Below are 20,000 nucleotides of genomic sequence, written 5' to 3' on the forward strand. Positions count from 1 at the left end.
TCCTCCCCTTCGCGTCACTTCCTCTCCAGGCCACACCCCTGAGCCGAGAGGGCGGGGCTTCATCCGGGATGGGAGGAAGAAGAGCGATCCCTCGTTTCACCACCACAGCACGAACACAAAAACAGTCTTTTACATGTCCCGACACACATATGATGTCCATTTCACCAAACAACCTATCTATACATGAATTTAATGGGGGATCTGAGCTAATCCTATACTTAGTTGTCCCATGAAGGGCCATTTCAGTAACAATATATATGCATATATGTAAATATATATATATAATTGTATATATATAAATATGATTATAAATAATCACGACATCAATTAATGCAATAATTATGCAATACACACTGAAAATTGGTGCTGTATTTGCAAAAAATTGCAGAGAGATGTATCTTATCAGCCAGGGTACCATTTATCTCTCAATTGATGCCCTATCCCAGGTGGTAGTGCATTAACTTTCCAGCTTGAACACTTAGCTGATGTGTAGACATGAGCTCACCTCAAAATTAATCAGCCCGATCCCCTTCCCATTATCTTTTTTATTCAGAAATTCACAAACCTAAATTCATGAACAAACCTGTAGCGTTGCAGCACTGCTTTGGGAGTCTCACATTGGGTCAATGGAAATAAATCGATTGCATTTACCATCTTCCGGTCCTGCCAGAAACAGTCATAATTAAAGTTATGCTGAACACCCCACCACAGCTATAGTAGTACAGTATGTGCAACTTATCAACATCTATCTAACATGTATTTCCTGAACATTAAAATGAATGTTCCAAAACAAAAAGAAGAAAACTAGAAGTTTCTACCAACTCGATAGCTTAGAACTTGAGGAAAACCACACTTTATGAAGGCTCGTCTCAGTCTGCATTGGTGCATGTAGAACAACCGGTGTTTAAATTAAATTAAGTTTGACAGAGGTACACTACATGGCCAACAGTATGCGGACACCCCTTCTAATTAGTGGATTCGACTATTTCAGCCACACCCATTGCTGGTAAGTGTATAAAATCAAGCACACAGCCATGCAATCTCCATAGACAAGCATTGGCAGAAGAATGGGCCATACTGAAGAGCTCAGTGACTTTCAACATGGCACCATCATAGGATGCCACCTTTGCAAAAAGTTAGTTCGTCAAATTTTTGCCCTGCTAGAGCTGCCCCGGTCAACTGTAAGTGCTGTTATTGTGAAGGGGAAACGTCTTGGAGCAACAACAGCCCAGCCGCGAAGTGGTAGGCCACACAACCTCACAGAATGGGACCGCCCCGAGTGCTGAAATGTGAAGCGCAGAAAATTTGTCTGTCGTCAGTTGTAACACTCATTACCGAATTCTAAACTGACTGGAAACAACGTCAGCACAAGCACTGTTCGTCGAGAGCTTCAGGAAATGGGTTTCCAAGACCGAGTAGCCACACACAAGTCCAAGATCACAAAGCGCAATGCCAAGCGTCGGCTGGAGTGGTGTGAAGCTCACCGCAATTACTGTACAACTGAATAGCGAATGTAAAAATAAATAGTGAAAAGGAAATTAAAGTCGTTAAAAAGGATAGAACACAGACATACAGAGAGGGGAAGGAGAGGGAAGGAGGTGATGGGGTGGGAGTGTGGCAGGAGAGTGGGAAAGAGACAGGAGAAAGAGAAGGAGGGGCAAAGGGGGAATCGGGAGTATTTGAAGGGGGGAAGGAGGGAGGAAGAAGTTTCCTTCTGTATCCATCCTGTTCAGCCCATTGTTTGTCCAATGCTCCCTATACCTTGACCTACAACTCCACTGTCTCTGCATACAAAAAAGTCATAGGTTGGCAACCATTGTACAGGTTTCATCTTTCTGTGTTGATGTTCCTTGGGAGGGAAGTCATATATTGTATATTGTAAACTGTGGTGTGCTTGTCTGTGCAATTTTTGTCTGTCTGTCTCCCATTTAAGGTGGCCACTTCTCGCGCTGCATTAAAAAGCTCAACATTCACTTTTAAAATGCTGGGAGAACAGGCATGAGTAATGTTGATGCCAAATTAAATTTCACAACCAGAATATTTTGCACTCTTTTGAGAGAAATTCAACCTCCACCACCCAATGTTGAATCACCATTTTATGGTGGGTGATATAGGCAGCTCAGAGCTTTGGCTCTGCATGAAACCAAGAGTGCAACACAAATGACCTTTTTAATGTCCATTAAATATTATTTAAATTGATAAGAATAACTGAAACGTTTCCCATCACAGTGACAGATACTTTTGCTTGCTTTTCCCATCACTTGGGACGGGTACTCTTCCTCGTACATAATAATGGAGGAAATACTATGGGATGAGCGAAGGGGCGAGATTTCAGAGGCAAAAATACTGTGTACTTACTTGTCTTGTTGAAGCACAAGTTTGCTGACAATTCAGTAGCTCCACAAAGTAGGCATGTGCCGGATGCCTCCGCCAAACTTTCCCACCCCTTCCCCGCAGATATCCCAACACAAAGAGTTTCATCAGTAACAATTCCAAGCCCTTCTTCACCTGAAAAGAAAAGCAAAATTCTTGCTTACCACATCTTCTCACTGGGAAAGAGATGACTTTCATCAATGCATCACCTAAAGTGATATTTATGTAGAAAATGATGCATTTTGCTGTACTGCAGAGTACTTCAATGAAAAGAACAAAAAATACAAACAGAACAATGATAATTATCAAAGACATTGAATGTGATTTGAATTGAAGAATGCAGGACGACTTCTTCTTCTACTTCTTCTTCTTCTTCTTCTTAGGAAGTGAAGTTCAATGATACCAAGTTTCTGCCTTGCTTCAACCACAATACTCCTCCACTTTCCCGTGTCCTCAGCCATCTCATGCCACTCTCTAATCACCTCACCTTCATAGATAGCCCTCATCACACAATTTTCCATCACAACCACGGTCTACCTCCCTTCCTCCTGCCTTGCTCCCTCAACCTATCCGCTCTCTTTACCATTCTTTCTTCCTCGACCCACACTAAGTGTCTAGTCTGCTTCAGCCAGCATTTTACCAATCTCCCTGTCAAGCTCACCTGCACACAAATCTCCTCCTTCAGTTCATCCATCCTCCTTCTATCTAGCCCAGGGGTGCAAATTAATGGCCGCCCGGTCGCCAATGGCACCTAACTTTTGTGTTGGGCGGGTACACAATACTGCCTTACCTGCCCGGCTGGCGAATCACCGGTGATTCCTCTTATTTTGTACAATTTGTACTTGCTTCTCTACTAGTTTTCTCAACTAGAACTACTGTTTTGTCCGCAGAAATCACCAGTAATTCTGCGGTGGCCATTTTGTCCGTTTTCATCTCATTCCAAATCACGCTTGATTGCGCGAGATTTGACGGTTTGGCGCGGTTTGGACGCATTTTCTCATGCCCAGGTTGGTTAAATGAGTGAGTTTCATGGGTGAGGTTCGGTGAATGAGTGAGTTTGATGAGGCTTTTGGGTTAATGAGTGAGTTAGATGAGTGAGGTTAGATGAATGAGTGAGTTTGATGGGTGAGGTTGGGTGAATGAGTGAGTTTGATGGGTGAGGTTAGGTGGATGAGTGAGTTTATATGTGATGTTGGGTGGACGAGTAGTACCCCCACCATTGTCCATCAGCCACAACCACCCCATCACCCACAAAAATGCCCCCCCCCCCAGCACTACTCACAACCTCCATGCCTCCCCCATTACCCACACAAAAAGGTCCCCCCCCCAATCACCCACAACCTCCTCCTCCCTACATCATCCCCCCATCCCCACCCCACTCATCAAACTCACTCATCCATCCATCCAACTCGCTCATCCACCCAACCTCCTCCATCAAACTCACTCATTCTGCAAACCACCTCCATTAAACTCACTCATCCAACCAACCTCACTCATCCAACCAACCTCATCCATTAAACTCACTCATCCAACCAACCTCACTCATCAAACTCACTCATCCAACCAACCTCACTCATCAAACTCACTCATGTGAGTATATTAAAAGTGTTTGATATCAAATTTGTGACTTTTGTCTTTATTTTATCGGGCCGGTAGAAATTCTGCTGGGCCGGTAACTTTTTCTAGTCACTTGCCAGTTGACAATATACATATATATATATATATATATATATATATATATATATATATATATATATATATATATATATGTGACAATATACATATATATATATATATATATATATATATATATATATATATCTATATATATACTGTTTATACTGTATATATATATATATATATATATTATATATACAGTATATAGACACAATGTCAAGGCTCGTATAAGAGCTAACACAGAACGTAAAACAAGTGGAGGAGGAGAAAAGAGGGGTGGGAGAGGGAAGCACAAAACAGTAGAGAACAGAGACATCAGGAGATCTGTGGAAGGGAGACGTATGGAGTGGGGAACACGGGGGTAAACAAGGTGGACACCACAGGGACTTTCAGGAAGGAAAACAGAGAATTTGAAGGAGGTGGGATTGGGGTGGATTAACGGGGGTGGAAAAGATCATGGTTTAGGATGGGGGAAGACAAGAGATGGTGGTGAAGAGCTGTTTTAAAGACCTGGAGGGAAGAATGGGATAGAAGAGAGTGTGGGAGTTTGTTCCAAAGGTAGGAAAAAAGAGGAATGAAAAAAATGAAGATGAGCAGTGATTCTTCAATTTGGTAGTTTTACCAAAAGGGGGTGGGTGGCAGACCTTGAGTGCTCTGCGAAAATATGGGTGGGACAGATAGCAGACAGAGCAGGGGGGGGGGGCAACGACAGAAAGAAGACAATGCAAGACAGAAAAAACCACTGACCTGCCGGCGGTGAGAGAATGAGAAACCCAAAGACATAGCCTCATCGTGGGAGATACCAATGATTCTCAACGCCTTGGTTTCCACAGCGTGAACCAGACAAAGGTGAGAGAGGTGGGAGCACCAGCCCAGAGGGGGAGCTGTACTTCATCAGGCTGCAGATTAAAGCGTTGTCCATGGCCAGGAGCTCAGGAGTGCACAGGAAGGACTTTGCACAAAGGAGGATGCCCAGTCGGCGATTGGCTTTGGAGGCCAGCTTGGAGATGTAACTTTCCCAGGAAAGATCATGGCAGATAGTGAGACCCAAAAGTTTAAATGAAAGGACTTCGACAAGAGGATTGTTGAGAAAGTCGATGGAGGGAGGTGGAGGGGTGGTTTCCAGACAGTCCTTTCGGCAAGACATAGTGAGTGTGTCAGATTTGTCAGGATTGAAAGACATGTTCCAAGTGTTGGACCAGCTTGTGATTTTATTCAGATCCACAGAGAGTGAAGAGGCTGCTGCTTGCCGATCTGAGGGATGACAGATGATACAGCAGAGGGTGGAGTCATCAGCAAAGAGATAAAGAGGATTTTCCAGAAATTCAGAGAGATCATTGATGAAAACCAGAAAAAGCACAAGGCCCAGAACACTGCCTTGAGGAACTCTTGCCTGGATAGGAAGAGGAGATGAGAGAATTCCATTAAGAGCCATGCGTTGACTACGACAGGATAGCAAGGCCGCAAGACAAGAGTGAAGATTTCCTTGGAAACCATAAGAAGAGAGTTTGGTGAGCAGGCCGGGGTGCCAGACCATATCGTAAGCATGCAATATGTCTTGGGAGATGGGTCTGATCTCATGTCTGGCATGGAGGACCTCCATCCATTGTTGGGAAAGCAGGAGCAGCACGTCCCGGATAGAGCTACCTGGTCTGAATCTAAATGGATGATCAGAAATCAAGCCATTGAAGAAGAGGAAGGCTTTAATGTCTGAAGCGATGATGGATTCCATCACCTTGCTGATGATTGGGAGAAGGCTGATTGCTCTGTAGTTACAGGGATCTGTTTTTGCACCTTTTTTATGCAGAACGGTAATGTTAACTGCTTTCCAAGCAGATGGCAGATGACCGAGCTGTGCAGCCATTTGAGGTAAGGGAGGGGATGTGGGGAGAACCAGAAACAGACTTCGCTGGATGCCACCAGGATTTGGAGGAGGGAGAGGTTTGAGAGTTCAGACGAGATAAGAACGATGTTGTTTTCTGGCTCTCCTGAGGGTAGACACACACTTGTTCAAGGCTTTGTGGAAGGAACTCAGATTGCCTTCAGTTGGACTTGCCTTCCGTGAGACGAAGGCAAGTTGTTTCAGGCCAACTGCCTCGCCACAAGCTTCAGTGTCCCATGGGCATGAGGAAGAATGTGACAACTAAAGATGAGATGGGATAAATCAGTGCATGAAAGAGAGCAAATTTCTTTGAAAAAATTCCCAGGATGAGTTGATGTCAGAGAAAGTAGAGATGGGAGACCAGGCTTGAAGTTTGATTGCTGCTTGAAGTCCTTGCCAGTCGGCCTGAGTGAAATGCCAGAGTTGATGGCACTGAGGTAGTTCTCTCATTCCAGCCAGAGAGATGTTTACTTTGACAAGCATATGTTCAGATGAACCGATGGAAGCAGAGGAAGAACAGCAGATATTTGCAGGGAAATTGGTCAAAATCAGACCCAGAAAAGATGGAGTACCATTGGTTGAGGTTCAGGTCGGGAAGTTGACAGACTGTCAGTTCCAATGAGTCGCAGTAGTATTTTCCTGAAGTGCCATGGCAGGTGAGGGAGGTACCCACACCCAGACAACTGGCATGATGACAATTGAAGTCACCACATGCGGAAGAGAAAGTTTGGATGAGAGGATGGAAGTTGGTCCATGTTTTTGGTGAGCGAAGTGCAAATGGAGTCATCACTGTTTGGTGGATGGTACAACACACATATAAACACGAGGTGGGAGTGGAGGAGAAGCCATAGCCAGAGGTATTACGGGGGGTGGGGGGGTGGGGGAGTGAGGGTCGTGCATGGAGAGTAAGGAATAGAATTTTTGATGAAGAGAGCATCTCTGCCACCAGGATGAGGCTCAGGTCTGTCATCCCAGAGAAGGGAGTAACCAGGGAGAAACACTCGGGATTCAGAGATATGTTGAAGGAGGAAAGTTTCTGTGAAGCAGATGTCTGGCTTGTCAGTGGAAATCTGTATGGAAAGATGTCAAGTTTGAGCGAAGGCCCCAGATGTTTGAGGTCAACACTGTTAAGGAAGAGGGAGGGTGAGGAGGCTTTGGGCGCAGGGGAGGGGAGGGGGAGGGGAGGGGGAGGGAGGAGGTAGGGAGGTCGAGAGAGATGTTGACAGAGTGTGGGAGATTGCAGAAGAGCTTGGGGAGAGGGCCGGATGAGGACAAAAGGCTCGGTGGTGATGGGATGAGGCACAGTGGGGAGTAATCAGAGAGGGGGCAGAGGGAAGTTGAAGATTGGAGGAGATGGAGGGATGAGATGGAAGAGAGAGGGCAAGGGAAGAAGGCAGCTTTGTGAATGTGAGGGGAGGCAACTTTGAGAAGGGGGAATGAGGGGGGAGATTGAAGGGAGAATGGCGAGAAGGGAGAGTTTTGGGAGAAGCGTGAGGGGGGAGTTTTGGAGAAAGGTGAGAGGGAACCTTGGAGGGGGAAGAGTGTGAAGGTTGCTTTGAGAAGGAGGGGAGACGATGACAGCAGGCATGGCCATGGGGCAGGAGGGCAATGGGAGAGGTGGGGAGAGGGGAAGAATGAGACTTAGTCGTGGTATGGTGAAGAAGGGAGTAGGAAGGTGGAGGTGCAATATTTGAGGTGTTGGGAAAAGGGAGAGGTGTGAGAGGAAAGAAAGAGCACGTTTGAAATAATGCTGAGTGTACTGATTGAGAGAGAAGTGAAATATCTGTTGGGTTAGAATGGAGCCCACAGACACCACACAGTTTGGGACATCAGAGGAGGAGCTGATACTCAATCAGAAGACTGTGAAGAGGAGTAAAGGTTAGATGAGGAGCAAGATGGCAGGGCTAAGGTGGGGGCATAACAGGTGAGGAGTGAGGAGGAGGTAGATGTAAGGAGGTGGGGTGAATTGGCACTGAAATTGGAAAAAAGGGATGATTGATGGAACCTGAATATGCAATGTAAACTGGAATTTAAATTTTTTCTTAAGTTAGAGATGCGATTAAAGACATTACATGAGGGATGCAATAAAGGAGGGTTTAGAAAATGGAGAAACTAAACGTTGTAACAGTTGGACTTTTTAGACATGGGATGAAGGAAAGGTCGGATTGAAAAGTTTTTTCAAGAAAAAGAGTCATCAATTATGATACAACACAGAGAACCACACGTGTGAAAGAGGAAGTTGAAACATTTTAAGAGACTTTTTTTTTTGATAAAGATTAGGTAAGGTAGGTAAAGGAAATCACATTGTGACAGGAGGTGTCAAGGTGATAAGTGAAAAGACTAAAGAAAATATACATTTTTTTTTTGTAAGATTAGGGGAAGGAAAGGTTGAAGAAGAAATCGTGAAGGTGTATGGTTAATGTGGGTCAGCAAAAGTAGAAGGAAGATGATAGATCAGCAGGAGGAGGAGGAGGAGGAGGAGGAGGAAGAAGTCGGTACAGGAAGTCACATGGATACGTGGGGTATAAGGTGAGGAGGAAAAAGGTTGTTTTTTGTTGTATTTTTCATATTTTAAGACAAGAAACAGAAGGTTTTCGGGAGGGATAAAAGGAGGGTGGAGGTAAAAGTGGAGAAAATCAGAGAGTTGGCGTCAAAGCCACACAATGCTCACCTGTTTATACATTTATCCTTTTTAAAAGACTCGTCTAATAAATAATATTTTTTATAAAGCATTGCAGTGAAGTCTGATCCATATAATTTTAAAGCAATATATGTGTATTTGTATATTGTAATCAGTAACAAGAGTGCAAGTGAGCACAATACACGCCCGAACAAGAAGGTTTATACAGAATTGTGCTACGACATGGAAAACAGCATCCTGGATGCCATGGCAACCACTTTAGATGCCGAACGTATGTCAGGACATACCGTCTCCACAGTCTGTACCTATGTACCAAATATGAAACGTGAAAGTTGAAAACTTTGGAAGTTAGTGTGCGGACAGGAAAAGATGGATGGATGGACGACCAGTATCACATAATACGACCCGATATATATATATATATATATATATATATATATATATATATATATATATATATATATATATATATATATATATATATATATATATATATATATATATATATATATATATATATATCGGGCGTATAAAAAATAGTGTGGTCGATAAAAACATGAGAAAGGAAAAAATAACGTGCACCAAAAACTTTAACATTTTCACGCTGACGCTGACGCTAACGCCGGAGGTATCGCGATAGCTCTCTGTTCTTCGAACAGGCGAGCTAATAAAAAGTAATGGTAGTAAGCAGAAAATACAAATAAACATGATCGTACACATAGACGGGAAGAAGGGTAGGCCTTAAGGAAACCTGATATGAAAAGACGATGACAACTCAACAATTTGCACAAGTTTTAACACAAGACCAAACTAGAAACACACAGTAAACACAGAGATAACAAAATAAGAGTAAAAACGCAACAAAAACGACTGGGAAACTTATCTTTGAGAAAGTCAGCAGAGACCCTGAAGAGGAACCGGAAATCAATTTTTTTTATAATTATTATTATTTTGTATACCTTGTCAAGGCTCGTGTGAGAGCTAACACACAACGCACAACAAGGGGGGGCATGAGACAAGAGGGGAGGGAGTGGGAAGGACAAAACAGTGGGGAACAGAGACATTAGGAGATCTGTGGAAGGGAGAGGGATGGGATGGGGAACATGGGGAATAGAAGATGGACATTACAGGGACTTTCAGGAAGGAAAGCAGGGAATTTGAAGGAGGTGGGTTTGGGTGGATTATCGGGGGTGGAAAAGATAAAGGATTTGGATGGGGATGATAAGAGGTGGTGGTGAACAGCTGTTTTGAAGGCCTGGAGGGAAGAATGGGAATGAATAGAGTGAGGGAGTTTATTCCAAAGGCAGGAAAAAAGAGGAATGAAAGAGTGAAGGTGAGCAGCGATTCATGATTTTGGTAGTTTTACCAGAAGGGGGTTGTTGGCGGACCTTGAGCGCTCTGTGGAAATGTGGTGGGGACAAATCGTAGAGAGAGAGCAGGGGGGGGCGAGGCTGGAGAGGAGACGGTAGAAGACAGAAAGACCACCGACCAACCTGTGGTGATTGAGTGAGACGCCCAAAGACTCAGCCTCATTGCAGGAGATGCCGATGATCCGAAATGCCTTGGTTTCTACAGCGTGAAGCCGAGAAAGGTTGGAGGCAGGAGCACCAGCCCACAGGGGAGAGCAGTACTCCATCAGGCTGCGGACAAAAGCTTTGTAAGTGGTCAGGAGCTCAGGTGGGCAGAGGAAGGACTTTGCACGACGAAGGATTCCCAGTCGGCGACTGAGTTTGGAGGCGAGGTTTGAAATGTGGCTTTCCCAGGAAAGGTCATGGCAGATAGTGAGACCCAGAAGCTTGAGATAAAGGACTTCGTCTAGAGGATTGTTGAGAAAGTGGATGGGGGGGGGGGGGGTTTCTAAACGGTCCTTTTGAAGAGACATAGTGAGAGTGTGAGATTTGTCCGGATTGAAAGACATGTTCCACGTGTTGGACCAGTTTGTGATGTTATCCAGATCTGCAGTGAGCGAAGAAGCTGCTGCTTGCCGGTATGAGGGATGACCGATGGTACGGCAGAGGGTGGAGTTATCAGCATAGAAATATAGAGGATTTTCCAGAGAGTCGGAGAGTCAATCAATATATTTCACGAAAAGCCCACGTATCTTCTTCTTCATAGCTATTTACTGTCACAAACACCCCACAATGTAATTGAAAGACGAGCAAAAACTAAATCACGCAATATCACACGATATCAAACAAAATCACATGACAGTCCGTGAAGCACGACATCGAAAGAGCAACTGTGAGGTGAGACGGAGATAAGGGATTGTGTATTCCTCCATGTCAGATTGTGATAGAGTGAGGAACCCATGCCACGATTGGCACAACAATGATTCAACCACGACAGAGCGAAAGCGCAATGCGGAAACCGGAGTTCGGGATTGTCCTGCTGTGATAATCTATGGACCTAACTTAGTAGTCGTTATGGTCTTCACTTCAATTAGTTAAACTCCACTCTCATAGTTCCAGTTAAATTGGAAAGATTAAACCATTATATTGGGTCCAGTCTTGCTCCTCATCCGCATAAACGACCTCTCTGATGCTGTGGAAAATCCTCTTCCCTGTTTCCAAGATGACTACACATTGTGCCAAACAGCACCCCCATCCCACTGACAGGCAGACTGCAGCTGCTTTAATCTCTGCTGATCGAGAATTGAATATATGCTGGTCTGACAACTGGAACATGTCATTCTTTGAGAAAACTGCACAGTCTCACCCTGTCACTCTGAAAGGATCATCAAACGAACCCACCTATATATTTTCATGGTGAACCACTGGAAAAGGTTCATTGAATTGAACATCTTGGTCTCACCATCAGCCATGGCCTCTCCTGGTATGGGCTGACAATATAACAAAACTGGCCTCCAAACTCTGTCACAGACTGGGCATCCTCTGTTGTTCCAAATTTTCCTTGGAAAAAACAAGGACAAATGTGTCCGAGGAGGAGGAGGAGGAGGAGGAGGAGGAGGAGGAGGAGGAGGAGGAGGAGGAGGAGGAGGAGGAGGAGGAGGAGGAGGAGGAGGAGGAGGAGGAGGAGGAGGAGGAGGAGGAGGAGGAGGAGGAGGAGGAGGAGGAGGAGGAGGAGGAGGAGGAGGAGGAGGAGGAGAAGGAGAAGGAGAAGGAGAAGGAGAAGGAGAAGGAGAAGGAGAAGGAGAAGGAGAAGGAGAAGGAGAAGGAGAAGGAGAAGGAGAAGGAGAAGAAGAAGAAGAAGAAGAAGAAGAAGAAGAAGAAGAAGAAGAAGAAGAAGAAGAAGAAGAAGAAGAAGAAGAAGAAGAAGAAGAAGAAGAAGAAGAAGAAGAAGAAGAAGAAGAAGAAGAACGCGGAGCTCTCTTGGAGCCAGCGTTCACAACGAGACACGGCTAAAAATCAGAACTACTCAGCCTACAAAGCCTGTTGTCTGAAGCTCAATGGAGCTCTGATCTCCCTTATATCTCACACCCAGCATGATATCTATCTCTCCTGGAATGTATAGCATATAAAACTCAACATTATTGGAATCTCCCACGTTAAGGCTGTAGCATAAATTCTGATGCTCTCATATCGTAGTTAAATTGGAGGCCTCTCTGTTTTTTTTAAACCACATTTCCTGTGATTTCGCTCCCTCTGCTCCCTTAGTCCTCTGATCCTCCCGAGCAACTCCATGATACATGCATTCTTCCAGCAACCCCTCTTAGTTGTACTTCCAAAATTCAGGCTCACTACACACCTCAACTCTTTTCTTGCTCATTTCTCCAATTTATTGAACCGATTTCCTGAGGCTGTTCGATCCCAAATTTCCCGACACATCTTCGAGCAGGTGGTGGACTGCCATCTCATGTCAGCCCCCATCATACCCACAACCTTTTTTCACCCCCAATGACCCTGCCCAGCCAAACCCTTATTTGCAGGTCATTGTTTCCTCCCTCCCCTCTCCCTCCGCTTTTCTTAGTTGTTCATTCCATTGCTTATCATGCCCAAGAGGTGTTCTGCTGCTGCATTATCAGTTCATATCTTTCCACAATTTTATATCGTGCCCAAGAAGTGTTCTGCTGCAGCATTGTCAGTTCATATCCTTCCACATTTTTATAAAATTAACAATTCAAAATAGAGTTTTAAAAAAATCCACAAAATTCAACCTTCTATTTGAAAGCATTTCAACAAAATGGCTGACATTTTCTGGTACAATGGGATACCATGTAATTAATCGTGTGCAAGACATCAGGTAAATATTATGACCCTCAAACAAAAGCAGGCTTTAAATAAACCATGTAATTGTGTTTGAAAATGTGATTTTGTGAATGTTGTTCTCACAGCAGGTGTCACATCAATGTGGAAGACACGAGTTCGTTGTTGTCCAGGTTTGTCCTGATACTCAAGAAATCTCTCGGTTAAATACTCCTCATGTATTTCCGACTGTGTCAGTCGAATGATCACGTAGGATAAGTCTGGATTTTTCAAGTCTTCCTTACTGCGGGTGACTGTGTTTTTAATAAACAGTGATTTTCCTAAAAGGAACAAACAAGGACAAACAGTTAATAACATCATATCTTCTGAGGCCTCATTTCCTGCTGAGGTTTCCTCAAAAACAGAATGACAATAATGTAAAAAATGAGCTGCTGTACTCACCAACACCAGCACATTGTGAAGATACTAAATGGACGTGTTTACCATCTGGATAAGCACACGCTGGAGATTCTGTATTCTCTCCAATGCTAAACTGCTCATTCAGATACTGCTTAAGTCTTCGACTCGACAAGCAGGTGTGGCTTACAACATGACATGAATCAAATGCAGTGGCAAAGTAGGCATGTTTCTTATCTGAACTGCAAAAGAGCACAAGACGGTAGGCAATGTCCTTTGCAAAGTTCTTTTGAAGTTTGTCGAAATGCATTGCCACCTCATAGGTCAGTTGTTCCGCAAATACCAAGCTGTAGATCTTCTGCAAACTTCCCGGCGCACCAACAACTGCCCGCCGAATAAACAACTCACACTCTTCCTTTGTGGTCCGCTCAGAGCAGACCAGAACTTCATCATATGTAGGAAGTGGCTGGTTATCACTTGCAGCATACAAGCTGACCAGACTCGAAAACACGTCAGTATCAGCGCAGGTGACCAGATTGGGTCTTCCTTCACAATAACATGCTGGTAGGGCTCTTGTACCGATCATTTTTTCATATGAATTGAGATAACTCAATGTTTGCCCAAGAATGCCCAAGCTCAGGTACTCCTCCGACACAACATGTGACAATTTTTCCTTGTAGAAAAACCAAAGGGCTGTGATGGTTTCAAAACAGTTTGTGCCATTATTCTTGAAATCATTTCTGTTATCCTTAGTTATGTCCTTAAGTGATGAAAGATGTGACACTTTCACCTGTGCTTCTGAAACGTTCCGATGTCTTTCATCAAATTTCATGCAAAGTTGTTTTACTTCAAAATGGTCTTCCATGTGAGATACAGCAAAGGTAAAAAGGTCATTTGAATCAGCAGTTGTTCCACAGCTTTCAATTGCAGCTTTTGCCAGATCTTCTGAAATTCCTTGTTCTTGAAGGTTTTCAAGCTGCTTGCAAACTTCATCATACTTGAGCTGTCCTTCCTGGTCTTCCAATGGAGATTGATACAAACATCTGTTTTCTTCCTTTTCTTGAGCATTCACAGCAGCAATTGCCAAATCCAATGCACCTTCTACATCTTGTTCAGTACATTCAGACTTCAAGAATGAAAGCAAGGTGAGGGCCTGAGCAGAAATGTCCCGCTCCAACATGAATTTTGCTAGCTCTGAGCTCAGAAACACGAGTTGCTGAGCAGTATACCAGTTGAGAAATGGAAACCTATCTCGTTTCTCAGACATATGTTGCTGCCAGTTTTCCAAACACTGTTCGAGAGCACGACAAAGCTGCGGTAGTTCCTCACAGATAGGTTTCGATCCCTGCACATTAATTTCCAGCAGTCTGAAGTACACATCGACGGTGACTTTCCTTTGAACGCTGCAGTAAATCAATGCCTTCCAATCATGGAAGAGCACATTCCCTGCAGTATGTAGCTCAATGTATGCTTTGCCCAGCCTCATCGCTCCATCCAAAACCTGTAGAATATTGAAGAACATTGAAAGTTTGACACAAATTATCTATCACTGCAATGTAAGATTATAACCTTCTGCTGCATGCCTTCTGAGTAGTGTATTTAAATAATAAAAAGACAATATATAAAGTGAATTTTACCATCTATTATATAATGTGTCTGTCCGTGTATTCGGCTGTCTCCCGTTTGTGGCAGCCACTTCTCGTGCTGCATTTGAAAAGCTCCGCACAAAGACAACGCTCAACATTCAACATTCAACATTCAACCAAGAGAAGAGCCCGATACCAAACATGATACATTTTATGTCAACCATGTCAACATTGTTAATAAGAGTAGCCTATACCGAAAGTATGTGAACAAAGGTTACATTGTAAGGCAGTGGTCCCCAACCTTTTGATCCCACAGGCCGCATTCACTACTCCCAAGGATGTTGGGAGCCAGAAAAAAATTGATGCTTTTTATTGAGTTTTATTGATGCATTTTATTGATGCAAATTGATTTGATTCCTCCGGCGGTAAGCAGAAGTGGCCGGCAGCGGCATTGTGTAAGGCTTTTCAGGTCACGGCGCCGGCCGGCAGTGGCCGGCAGTGGCATTGTGTAAATCCCATTAAAATTGCTCCATGGAAATGTGTTTTGATTGGAAAGTCCTTGCGGGCCGCAGGTTGGGGACCAATGGTGGAAGGCGATCATTTAATTTTTAAAAAAAGAAACCAAAAAAAAAAACAACCTCCATTAAGCATTGTGAACGAGAAATAACGTTTCATAAATGAAACTCATGCATAGGCCATAGGCTGCAGGCCTTAGACCTGAGGTGTCAGGCCCAGTGCAATTGCAATTATCCCAGGTATATAAGCATGATGTATTGTACAGTATATGCTCATAAGCAGTTGATATATTTTTTGCTACTTGGGTTTTTTTTTAATTACTTTTGAGAGTGATCACTGCAGGGGTCTGTGGTCTTTATACACTGAAAATAAATAAAGGGATGAGCAAATCTAATGTATAAAGCTCAATTCGTCTTTGTTTGCAAGTTTATATATGCTTCAAAACTAGGGCCAGTACGCAGAGTGAGAAGAGAGGGGACACGATGCAAGGGGAGAAGAGAGGGACCACGACATAGAGGGAGAAAAGAGGGGCCAGGACGCGGGGGGGGGAGAGGATCCGGGACAGGGGGGGGTATAGAGGAGCCGGGACGCAAGGCGAGGGGGGAGAGAGGAGCCGGGACACGGGGAGAATAGAAAGGCAAGGATGCAAGGGGAGAAGCAAAGAGGATGCGGAGCGTGAAGGAAGTAAGGAGGGCACGGAGTGTGAAGGAACCAAGGAAGAGGTAGATATTAGATCTTTTGGTTATCCATCACGATTGAGAGAGGATGTCATACCCACCAGGAAGAAATAGAAACAGCCGTCGCTCGAAAGGGTAACACCATCCCTACCCAGCTATCAGCACATGCACAGGGGTGATTTGAGCGGGGAACCAAACAGCTGTTGCCATTGCTCAGCAGTTTGGCCTAAATCGCATTTGGCACGGCGGCCGTAGGGTCTACAAAATCTACGGCCACTAGCAATTATAGGGCGGCCACAATATTTCCACGGTCACACAATGTAGCAGTCACATATGTTTTTATTTTTCGGGTAGCCGCACGGGGTATTTATAAATTGTGGAGACCGAAAACGTGAGGGTGCCGTACGGTCTTTGATTTTATGTCGCACGGTGACCTTAGGCAATCCCTGCGGCAGCCATAGAATTTTCAAGGCAGACGCAAGGTTGCCTCAAGGTGCCCGCAAGGCGACCGCAGGGGGGGCCCTAAGGTGAACGTGCGGCCAGACGGACAGTAACAAGTGGGTTCTTTTTTTTAATTTTTTTTATTTTTTCTTACCAGTTCTTTTTTTTTTTTTTTTTTTTTTTTTTTTTTTTTTTTTTCGGCTTGTCGAATTGCTACGGCCAACGTAGAAATGAAAAAAAGTTATAACTCTGCGCTATAATTCCATGGCGACCCCTACAGCCTGTAAAATACAGCCATACGACGTAGGGCCACCCTGAGGCCACCTGAGAAACTCTGCGGCCGCCGAACGTTTCTGTCAATTCAGGGGGGGGGGGGGTACGGCTGCCGTATCCTAGCCGTAGAGCAAATGTGACTTAGGCCTTACTACAAGAGCACTGGAAAAATATTTATCCAATATCAACAGAAATTTACACATATCAAATGCACCACCATCTATTGAAAGTGGAGAGAAAGTATGGATGTATATCATCATCATCTACTCCTCTGAGGATTTGACCTTGGACGCAAAAACTTTCAGCCCCCCCCCCTCCACCACACCCCGACAATACCCCCCCCCTCCCAACCCCCCCCTCCACAACACCCATCACCATCCCACACACCCCTCCACCATCACCCCCACAACCCCCCCCCATCAATAATCACTCCACCAATACTAACACTATGACACACCCTCCTCCCCTCGAGCACCCTCCCCCTCCAATGGGGTGGGACATTGACACCCTACAGACATGATGGTGGGACACGGCATGGACAAAAATGGTGCCCGTGGAAAGTATGAAACAGTACGATCCCGTAACATACAAAACAACTGGTCAGCCTGTGACGGTGGGACAAAAGATTTGTGACCCATTTTCTCAGCAGTGTCCGAGTGTGCTGGGTGGTGCCCGTGCTTTCGGGCGATGACAGGTATTTATGCTCAAGTAATATATACCCTCTTTCTCTATTCAGGGCAGCTCCCCGGATGACGGGATTGGGGCAAAGCCTTCAGGACCCCCACTCTTTGATGATAGGAGGAAAAGCACGGGGTAACCTTCCCGGGTCAGATTGCGATAGTGTGGGTTGGGGTGGTGCTGAGGTATCGTCCACCAGACAGCGGTCTCCTTTGGTTAACCTGAAGCAGTTCCTTCAGGTGGGTGCCTGGAATGGCCGATGCTGAAGAGAAGATGATCACCTGTATCTGTTGTCATCTGACATCAAGCGTTTGGACATCAGTATTGCAGCACTCCGAGGTTTGGAGACTGGATAGTGATGAGATCATGGTGGGTGGTTACACCGACTAGCTATTGGACTAGTCGCTCTGATGGTTAGCATGTCCAAGTAGTTGCTATAACTGTGTCCAATAAGATGACTCCAATGATAATTGAAGTAACACCGGTCAACGAGCACATTATGAGATGAAGGATTCGTCACTCCTTGGGTGTCGTTTCCCTGGTCTCTGCATATGCTCCGACTATGGCAAGTGATCTCACTGTGAAGGAGGCATTCTACGCCATGCTCAAGTCTGCGGTTGATCAGTGCCCCAAGTGATATACTCTTCCAGTCTTGGGGGATTTCAATGCATCGAATGGAAGTGACAGGGATGGTTATGAGACATGTGTTGGTCCCCATGGGTCTGGAACAGTGAACCGGAATCGCACTAAGTTCCTTGACTTTGCAAGAAGTCATGGACTTAGGGTGGCTGGTTCATGGTTTCAGCACCCACAGGCTCATCACTGGACTTGGTATTCCAACGCTGGCGGTGTGGCAAAGGAGATTGACCATGTGCTCGGTGATGGTCGCTGGAGGATGATCCAGAACTGCAGAATCTAACAGAGTGCTCAGTTCCTCAATACTGACCACAGGCTTGTGGTAGCAACTCTAAAGTTGCAGCTTAAATCAGGGAGAATGGTTTTGAGTCTCACGTGAACTCCATCACTGTTAGAGCTGGACAAAGAGTGAGTGCTTTTCTTCGTATTGCTTCATACTTGGATCAGCGTGGCCGAGCCCAAGTGTACAAAGCCCATGTCCGGAGCACAATGGAATATGCTCCCCTCGTATGGATGTCGACAGGTGACATGCATCAAAAAAACTGGATGATGTGCAATGTCGTGCTCTACGTATCATCAAGGTCCCTCCACATGAATTGAATATCGATCCCCGATCATACAGGATAACTGTTGCAGGTCTCGGTCTGATATACAGACTTCACTTCTGAAGACGACGCTAACTCCATCATGGATTCCAGCAAGCTTCACCAGAAGCTATGCTGTGCAGTGTCTTACTGGCAAGACGGAGAGTGGTCACTTGTTCAGTATAGCGGCTCCTTTATGCCAGCAATAATACCAGTGTGGAACAGTTTTACAGATGCCATTGGAGGTCACCCAACATCTGGGATCAAGGCTTCCTGCTCCAGAGCACACAAAATATCTTAAAGTCAAAAAACAGAATACTTATGATAACGTTGTTTTGTATGTACGATTCTATCATCTTGTTTTACTTTTACGATAATTATTCTCTCACTTGTATTTTTGATACTCTGCTTTAATGGCACAAGTGGGCACTGTTTTTGTTTTTTGCAGTTCTTATCCATAAAAAAAATTCAAAAAAAATCTCAGCTGAAGCTGGATGCTGGCAAGCTCAAGGATGACAGGGTATCTGAGGAATTTGCGAACAGGGTGAGTGGGGATTTTGGTGAGGGTCTGGGTGCTTTGGGGAATCCTGACGAGTTGTGGAGTGCCTTTAAGACCACCATCCTTGATGTTGCCGGTGGATGTCTTGCAACTCATCAGAAGGTGAAGAAGATTTTGCCTGAAGGGACACTGGATACCATTGAGAGTCCCAGGAACAGGCTTAATGGCACAGCTGAGCTGTTCAGGGAGTTGAAGCATAAAACTGTACGTGACCTGAGGGTGGACAAGGAGGCCTATATGCGAGGAATCTGTGAGGGGGAGGAGCGCAACCTGTGGTCAAGTGATTCTCATCCTGCTTACAAGGGAGTTTGTGCATTGCGTTCCTCCAAGCCCATCCCTCGGTGTACTGCAGTTAGAGCGGACAGTGGTGGGCTCTTGACAGAGGAGAGTGCAAAGTGAAGGCCCGCTCTGCCGGTTACTTTGAGTGGCTGTACCAGGCTGATCCACCAGCAGTTGAGTTACATGTAAGGGGTGTTCCTATCCCTATTGCTGATCCCCCCCCACCACCCCCCTCCCCCAAATCAACTGTGATACCCCTTCGTTTGTGGAAATACAGGCTGTGGTAAACCGGTTTAAATGGGGCAAAACTCCTGGAATCTGTGGCATCCATGCTGAACTTCTCAAGGCTGGTGGAAATGCTGTACTCATGTCGTTGCATGCAGATATGTGCTCTGTCTGGAACACAGGCATCATCCCAACTGACTGGAAGAGGGGCATTTTTGTCCTCATCTGGAAAGGGAAGGGTGATCGCCAGGACTGCAACAACTTCCGAGGGGTGACGCTGCTCCCACTGCCGAGCAAGGTCTTTGCTCGGATAATTCTTGATGGGGTTTGCACTATCTGCTTGAGCACCAGCGCCAGAGCAGTCAGGCTTTACACCAAGGAGGTCAACGAGTGACTGCATCCATGGCCTTCAGT

At 45.0% G+C, this 20,000-nt stretch overlaps 1 protein-coding gene across 3 annotated transcripts in view; it reads right to left on the bottom strand.

Moving 5' to 3' along the window:
• Positions 1 to 20,000, bottom strand: part of RNF213 (ring finger protein 213) — a 645,256-nt gene that overhangs the window by 283,627 nt on the left and 341,629 nt on the right. For all 3 annotated transcript variants that reach the window (XR_015056656.1, XM_085875806.1, XM_085875807.1), the window contains 4 exons: positions 13,178 to 14,633; positions 12,863 to 13,056; positions 2,359 to 2,508; positions 584 to 663 (listed from right to left, as the gene is read on the bottom strand). Coding sequence is in view for 2 of the 3 variants with exons in the window: in XM_085875806.1 (XP_085731932.1) it covers positions 584 to 663; positions 2,359 to 2,508; positions 12,863 to 13,056; positions 13,178 to 14,633 (1,880 nt within the window). In the remaining variant the exon portion in view is untranslated. The remainder of the gene's footprint in view (positions 1 to 583; positions 664 to 2,358; positions 2,509 to 12,862; positions 13,057 to 13,177; positions 14,634 to 20,000) is intronic.

The sequence above is a fragment of the Eptatretus burgeri genome, chromosome 3 (genome assembly GCF_056783735.1).
Source record: "Eptatretus burgeri isolate ZD-2024b chromosome 3, Ebu_testis_v1, whole genome shotgun sequence".
Classification (NCBI taxonomy): Eukaryota; Metazoa; Chordata; class Myxini; order Myxiniformes; family Myxinidae; genus Eptatretus; species Eptatretus burgeri.